Source organism: Poecilia formosa, unplaced genomic scaffold (genome assembly GCF_000485575.1).
Source record: "Poecilia formosa unplaced genomic scaffold, Poecilia_formosa-5.1.2 Scaffold885, whole genome shotgun sequence".
In the NCBI taxonomy this organism is placed as follows: Eukaryota; Metazoa; Chordata; class Actinopteri; order Cyprinodontiformes; family Poeciliidae; genus Poecilia; species Poecilia formosa.
The window spans coordinates 14,511-22,150 of record NW_006800824.1 but is presented as its reverse complement, the minus strand read 5'-3'; the positions used below and the strand labels follow the sequence as shown (position 1 = coordinate 22,150).

The following is a 7,640-nucleotide window of genomic DNA, read 5'->3' as shown; positions in this document are numbered from 1 at the left end:
CATCCATCCATCCATCCATCCATCCATCATCCATCCAGCCATCCATCCATCCTATGTCTCTCCCGTTTTTTATCCGCTTTACTCCTGAAATGTCACCGAACTGAAACAGCTTCCTCTGTGGAAAAGTTGCCACATGGAGACTAATTAAACTCGACTTTCCGTGTCCTTCAGCGCGCCACCGGCAAACTGACAACACCGATATGTCACGACTGAGGCGCAATAATTTCCATCGCCATCATCCTCGAATATATATCACAATCCGTCCTCCTCATCACATCACACACACACACACGCGCACACACACACACTGCAGATCCACTGGTATCTCTGTCCCCCCTTCCCTCACTGGGTCTCTCTCCCTTGGCCTATCACCATGACGATAGGAGCCGGTATCATGGATACAGTCACTAGGCAACGAGCAGCATCAGCAGCAGCAGCAGCAGCAGGAACAGAAAGAACGGCGGCGTCCTGAGAAAGCTTTAGCGTAGCAACACCAAAAAAACACACAACTTTTCTTCCACCTGCATGCAACGGCTTACTTTGAAGACGACATGTTGATACATCAGAAGATTCATTTTATTTCACTCAGCTCTGGAATGCTATATTTAGATTGTCAAAGACTGCACACCATCCTTGATGAGGCTGAAATGGGTTCAGTGTGTGGCTACGACAAATGAAGCTGCCAGAATTATGCAGACAATCCAAAGAAAGTGCAGGAAACCCGAGGCTGGAGGAACACAAATTATTACTGGAGTTCAATATTAAAGCAAATAAAAATGAGAGGATTTCTGTTAAAAACATTAAGAACATCAAGACAGAACTGCATGTGCCAAGGATAGCTAAATGGTTCACAGCTAAATGCAAGACACTTCTTTCAGTTACATATGCAAATAATATTATGATCAAATGGAGACCAAACATGTTTGGGTTTTACTGCCATAATTTTAGTTTGCATTATGCATATGTTGGTGTTATTATGACATATATTTTGAAAGGTTCCAAGTAGGAAGTAGTATCAAGCATGATGGTTCTGCTGGGGCACCAGAAGAAGATGCACCACAGGGTGAAGCAAGGAAACAGCAAGTGGCAGTAGAAAAGACCAAAACAGTTTAATTAATCTGTTTTAACGATTTAATTTCCACCTCTAATGAAGAGTCAACCAGTGAGGCATGTTTGTATGTTTTTATATCATTTCTTATGTCTTTATTGCACCATCTCATTTAAGTTTATACTGCATTTTAGTTTGATGGCGGTGTCAGTGTTGGAAACAAGGCGGTGCTGTAAAAATTTACATCTCACATTAAAGCTGATTTTGTACCATCAGTGAAAACAACTATTGACTTTAAGAAGAGCTGGAAGTGATACTGGGTATCAGTATCAACGTATGCTAAGGTTTTCAAAAGAAACAGTTTCAGAACCTCAAATGTGTTCATTCATACCATTCAGTTTAAAATCTGTTCATTAGCTTCTATTACAAATACAAGCAAAAATTAGTCAATATTTCAACATGTCGACAAAACACAATAAATTTGTTCACACGATTATTAATAAATATGCATCTTCCTTCTACTTCCTGTCGTCGTCTTCTTCGTCTTTTCCGCCAGTAGTAACATCCGGTTGTTGATCATGTGACTCATGATGTGAAAAAAAAAATGTTTCAATTGCAGTTTTGTGAAATACACTGATTTGGATATAGCGGAAAATCTTTACATTGCAAAATGTGAGTTTTTATTTTAAATTGCTGCGTTTCCATTAAGCAGATTTATTTCCAGATTTCCTATTTGGACAGTTATATTGTCAGCAATGAAAATCACAAAGACGAATGTAATCCAGTGCTGCTTTACTCTTCCTTGGCTGTTATGTTTAACGTTAACTTGCAGCTCTGTGGAAATATTTCAACACAAAAAGGTAAGCTGTGAAAATACAGCTGGCAAGTTCAACCGGAGTGGGAAGCTGTTTTAAATGAAAACTAAAGGACTTTATAGTTTTTTTTTATCTTTGTGTTGATTCTTACTCAAGCCTATCATGCTGTGAAAAGGTCTTTCCTCTCAATCAGGATAAAAGCTGCAGTATCAGTCTCTACCAAGGCTAACATTATACGAGTTTATACTTCACATGACATAAATCAGCATTAAAAGCCTGAAATATGTCAAAACAGGCATCAAAAATAAGAATTAATAATAAACGGATCATCAAGGAGTTTGTGGTGAGTCATCAGTCTCAGCTAATAGTTGTTGTTAAAGTGTGCAGCATTATAACATGCATTACACATCATAGATCTGATTGTTCTTAAAGGGCCGGTTCAGCCAGAACGTATCGATAAAACTGATTAAACCATTAAAATATTAATAAATATTTGCACTAATGCATATGATATAAATGTGACTTTATTTCTCGCCATATCAACCACGGCTGAGGCAGCAGTCAGTTAAACCCAAAATTTTGGATCAATTTTGAAAAACATTTGCAAGAAAATTAGAAAAAATGTGGGGATCTGTTGATTTTGTGTGAATTTTGCAGATTTGTGAAAACCTGGAGGGACTTATTGGTAAAATTTGGAGTCCAGACGGCCACATAAACAGCAACGGCGGGCCACATCTGGCCTCTGGGCCTTGAGTTTGACACCCAGGTCAAAGGTCAACAAAGTGATTGTTTTAATCTGAATGGTATTAAAAAGATAACAAGGCCCAGTTGATTAGTTAGCTTGTTGCTAACCGCTATCTCCACTTATTCTGATACAGGAGTAGAAATCGAATCAATCAAGTTTTTTTGTACACATTTCAGCAACACGTGCTTTACATAAAAAACAACTAAAATTATTATGAAAAATCACCTTTTTTTTAGCTTTATATCATTTAATAATGTTGTTCCCTGATCTATCGGAGTGTTGCTTTGACACATTGAGCCGCACCTCGCCCACACGGATCCTTCAGACTAGCAGTAGCAGCAATTAGCAAACACCTAGTGGAACTTATCATACAAATGCAACGCTCCTATAAATACTTGTAAACGGCATCATGGAGAAGCTTAGTTTGAATAAAGTGCTGAAGAAGGAGTGTTGGAAAGGGTAGGGGGCTCTTAAAGAGACAGTGTCCAATTTCAAGATGTCAGGTACGACTGTAATCAAACACCCCCATTAAATGTTACATATTACCCAACAGAAGAGTTGCACTGGTAAATAATACCATTTTGGCCACTGACAGGTAAACTGGGGTCACATGCACTGTGCTGCACTGTGAAGGGACATCGTTTTGTTTACCTGCACTGGGTCAAAAAAACAATTAGAAAATTCCTGTCTTGTGAATATAAGATAGAAACAAGGATAATGGCAGATGATTACTAATACAGTTGTTTACGCTTCAATCAATAAATGCTCCATTTATGTTTCAAAATGCAATCAAACACAATTATTATGTTCTGCTTAGCAGCATAGCTGCCCCACTTAAAGTAATTGAAGTGGTGAAGTTGTGTGTTTGATGAAAGGGGAATTTTATTTGTTTTTGAGGCTCTGAGTCATGGCAGTGATGTATTTACAGACCAAAAAGCCGAAGAAATTGTATTTTTTTCATCATCGTCATAATAAATAATAAAATTACAAGCCTAGTGCTCACTGACGAGACAAAATAGAGAAACCAAGTTGAGCACCCACAGGGAATGGCCCACTTTGATAGACATGGAGCTCAGAGATGTGAATGAAACTAATTCAATTTGCGATGAGATGGCACAAAATGGCATTAGAAGTGGCATGATGAGATGAGCTGTGTGTTAAAGGAAGGTCTGACAGCATGTAGACTCGTTACCACCACTTGACAGGGTTTGATAGGGGTGGAAATTTGGGCATGCATGAAGCTAGGCAGTTCAAATGACCTGCATCTTTTTTACACTGCAGTAAGGGATGAAATGATCTGTGTATTCATTTGATAAAATGTCAGGTTGCTCTTATCTGTTTGTCTGTTATGGTGGGAAACTGAACAGCCACCAAAAGTCAAATCACCAACGAACTGGCATCGGTTTTCTTCTATACTCTGCAAAGGAGTCTAGGAATGATTCAAAGAGCAAAATATTGACTTTTCAGTGTCTGCTTTATCTGCAAACATCCAAAGACTCAATAATGATTGCATAATTTCAGTTCACTTATTGATACAGTGCCAATTCTCAGCAGTTTGTGCCAATATACTGGAACAAGGGATGCACCGATCCATTTCTTCTACTTCCGGTACTGATACCGATATCTGAGGTTTAGCATCGGATGATACAGAAAAACAGTGATGAACTTACTTAAAATGTTTTGTCTAAAGCCATAAATGTAATAAATTGCTAGTTTATTTGATAACTCTGCACCTTTTCTCCACAATATCATAGAAAACAGGAAACTGGCCTATGCTTGAAATCAACCCTATTTTAGAGAGATATAAGTGTAAAGATGGCAGATATCACAAGAACATAAAAGTCTAATTTTCTCAGCAGAACATCATGTACTAAAACCATAAAGCCAAAGAAATAATATACACACAGAAATAGATGGAGCACATTATCCAGATCTGCATGTCTTAATAACTGAATGCAGGCAGCCTCAGCTGCTCTCAGTTTATATGACCACAAAAGACAAATCTCACATTCAAGTGTTTGCAAATCATACAATCTAAGGCAATTAGTGGCGCTTGCACAGCCCTGCTGAGAAGGAAACAGATTAAAAGAGTCATCTTATGAGCAGCGCTTTGAATATGTTGCACTGAAGATTAGAATTAAATATTCTCTTTGAGTAAAACCCAGGCTGGTTTCGTGTGAATTGTAAGTCAGAGAGGACTGGGCAACAAATTATACCATGCAATGAAACAGGAAGCATTAAGTCCAGAAAAGAAAAAAGATAATAAACCATTCAGCCAGATGGTGAACAAAAAAAAAAAAAAAAAAGCCTGTGCCATTACAAGCTTGTAACAAGTGTGACAGATTGGTATGGCTAAAATGTGTGCTAAATAGGATAATAAGCTGTACTACCTTAGGGTAGAGGATTTAACAGGTGTGTGTGTGTGTGTGTGTGTGTGTGTCTGTGTGTGTGTGTGACACACACAGAGAGAAAGAGACATAATGTTTGAAACGATGATTCCATGATGGCAGAACAGTTACATCTCAAAGTATACAACACTGCATCATATGATAGATAGATAGATAGATAGATAGATAGATAGATAGATAGATAGATAGATAGATAGATAGATATTTAAAATATGAACATATAATGAAGAAAAAGTATCAATTTTAGGTTATTTTAGTGAGCTAATTTACTAAAAATGCTCATTTATTTTACCAATTTTTCACCTTCTTCATTACATTGTATTTTATGAACCAAATTAAAAAACATGTCTTCTATTCCTTCCTAATATTTTCTAATGGATTCAAATCCAGAATTAAACTTGTGGTATAATATTTTTTTAACTACAATCGCGATGAGACGTTGGGGAAATGATAATCTGTCTCACTAATCAGATGATCCATTCAGGGATCCCCAGCGCTAACAGGCTGAATGAGAAATACTGCAGCAGGTTTGTGTCACTCTGTTGGTGCCTTACGTGGTAACGCGGAGTAGTTATCCATCTGGCAGGATGCTGCTGGTGAATCCGCTTCTTGGGAAAATCTCTTTATTTACTGGTCCCTGTGGATTCTGCAGCATCGAACGGGGATCAGTCGAACCGGTCCAAAACCGGGACAGGTACCCGCGCAAGCAGCGGCCAGAGAACGGATGAGACGAGCGCATCTGGTCCCACGCTCATTTTTAGGAAGATTTAAATCCACTTCAGCAGCTTTCACACAAAGACAGCGCGGTGCCTCCAGTTAGTTACTAGATGTCCTCGGTCCAAAAGAGAGGAAGAGCAAGAAGAAAGATGCGGGCACACCCCGCAGAAAGAGAGAGACCTGCGGCGTGAGGATGTGAATGATCGGACCCGTGACCGACCGGAGAGCAGAGGCGTTTTCTCCGCTGCAGGAATAAAAAACAGACCCAACACGTTCAGCAGAAGTGTCTCCTCCCATCTGTCCTCCGTGCAGAGAGGAGAGGGAGAAGAGAGCGAGGCATTGCGAAGAGATGGCTGAAGACGGAACCAGGACTCGCGAGTACGTGCGTTTTGCGCTTGCGCACAAGTTTGTGCTCTTTAATTGTTCGCTGGTTTTGACTTTACGTGAGACAAAAGAACAGAAAGAGAGGAAGTAGCCGGTCACAATACGGGCAGGTATAACAATTATGAGTCGAAGTTCAATCAAAAGGCAGTTGCCATGTTTTTTGTTTTTGTTTGAGAAGCTTACCATTTTTATTTGTTTGTTTTTAACTGATGAGATCATGGCAGATTTAAACCTGCCGCATATGTTGCAGAGCCTCTGTTATATATATATTTTTATTTTGTTTTTCTTTTGCTGTAACAGACCATTTATTATATGTATTTGAATGTATTTTTGACACTTTTTGTTATGAAAATAATACAGGTGAAAATGTACACGTTGTTTTATTTGACCAGTTTATGTGTATATTTATTCAACTTTTGTTTTTACTTTATTTATTCTACTTTGAAGATTGCAAGACCTTAACATCAACATTGTCAATGTCTGTGGTTATTCTTTATTTTTATTGTAGTATTGTGATATTTGCCACTGAAGATCCATTATGTATGTTAATGCTATTTGTTTGAAATAAAGTTAAAAAAAAAAGATTAGAGCCTCTGAAAAAAAAATCCAACTTTTTTCTCAAAATTCTGACTTTTGATCTGAGATTAAAGTTAAAATTCAGCTTTTTTCTTAATTAAATGCAAATTACAAATTACTCCCATGAATATCTTGTTTATTGTTCAGTGAATCATCCTTTTGTGAGTGTGTATACTTAATTTAATTGAAAACTAAATTAGTTGATGATTATTTCAGTAATCGATTCATCACAGATTCATCCATAATCATTTCAGCCCTATTTCAGTTAAAAGAGGTTGAATGCCACACTTTTAATTTTGTCAATTGTAGAAACTTTTTAATTACATGTCATTCTTCTTGATGCACTATTTTGTGTTTTATTGTCAGTGACAATCCCAATAAAATACATTATTTTCTTGTACCAAATACTAAAATTTTCCCTATGTAATAGCAGTCTCAAAAGGAGATTTTAAAACCCTTAAAAATGGTTTTAAATTATGTGTAATTATATATTGTCAAGCTTTCAGCGTTAAAAATGGATGTAAAAAATAAACAGTTGAATATGGGTGCACTCCAGATTCAGGGGCGGCTGGTTAAACTATAAGGAAACAGGCTTTTCAGTTAAGTTGTGTGGGCTGCTGCAACTGGTGGAGCTGCCAGTCGGGTACTGGCACACCAATGGTTTGCTCAATAGCCAGTTTTCACTAAAGCATAGCCTCCAGGTAGTTCTGTTATCTTAATTTTGTCCCTGTTAAAGCACAATACAAGATCCCCGCAGCACCGCTCCAGTTTATAGTTTCCACATATCAGCGTATCCAATAAGATCTTAGAAATTCAGAAATATACTAAAGATGAATCCTTATTTTTTCCAGTTATAAGTCATTATAGTGTTTATTTGTTTCCTTAAACAAATAAAGGCTCTATAACCCTTCAAGTCCAAAAAGACACAAAAGACAAACTCATTTTCT

General features: G+C 37.6%; 1 protein-coding gene across 2 annotated transcripts in view; it reads right to left on the bottom strand.

Annotated features, from left to right (window-relative positions):
• Nucleotides 1-6,496, bottom strand: part of LOC103131967 (leucine-rich repeat-containing protein 7-like) — a 54,827-nt gene extending 48,331 nt beyond the window's left edge. Inside the window, exon 1 of one of the 2 annotated variants that reach the window (XM_016667047.1) lies at nucleotides 5,571-6,496. In XM_016667047.1, coding sequence (XP_016522533.1) covers nucleotides 5,571-5,595 — 25 coding nt within the window. In that variant the 5' untranslated portion in view covers nucleotides 5,596-6,496. The remainder of the gene's footprint in view (nucleotides 1-5,570) is intronic. The other variant, XM_007543711.2, reaches the window with a different exon arrangement.
• Nucleotides 6,497-7,640: the final 1,144 nt, after the last annotated feature.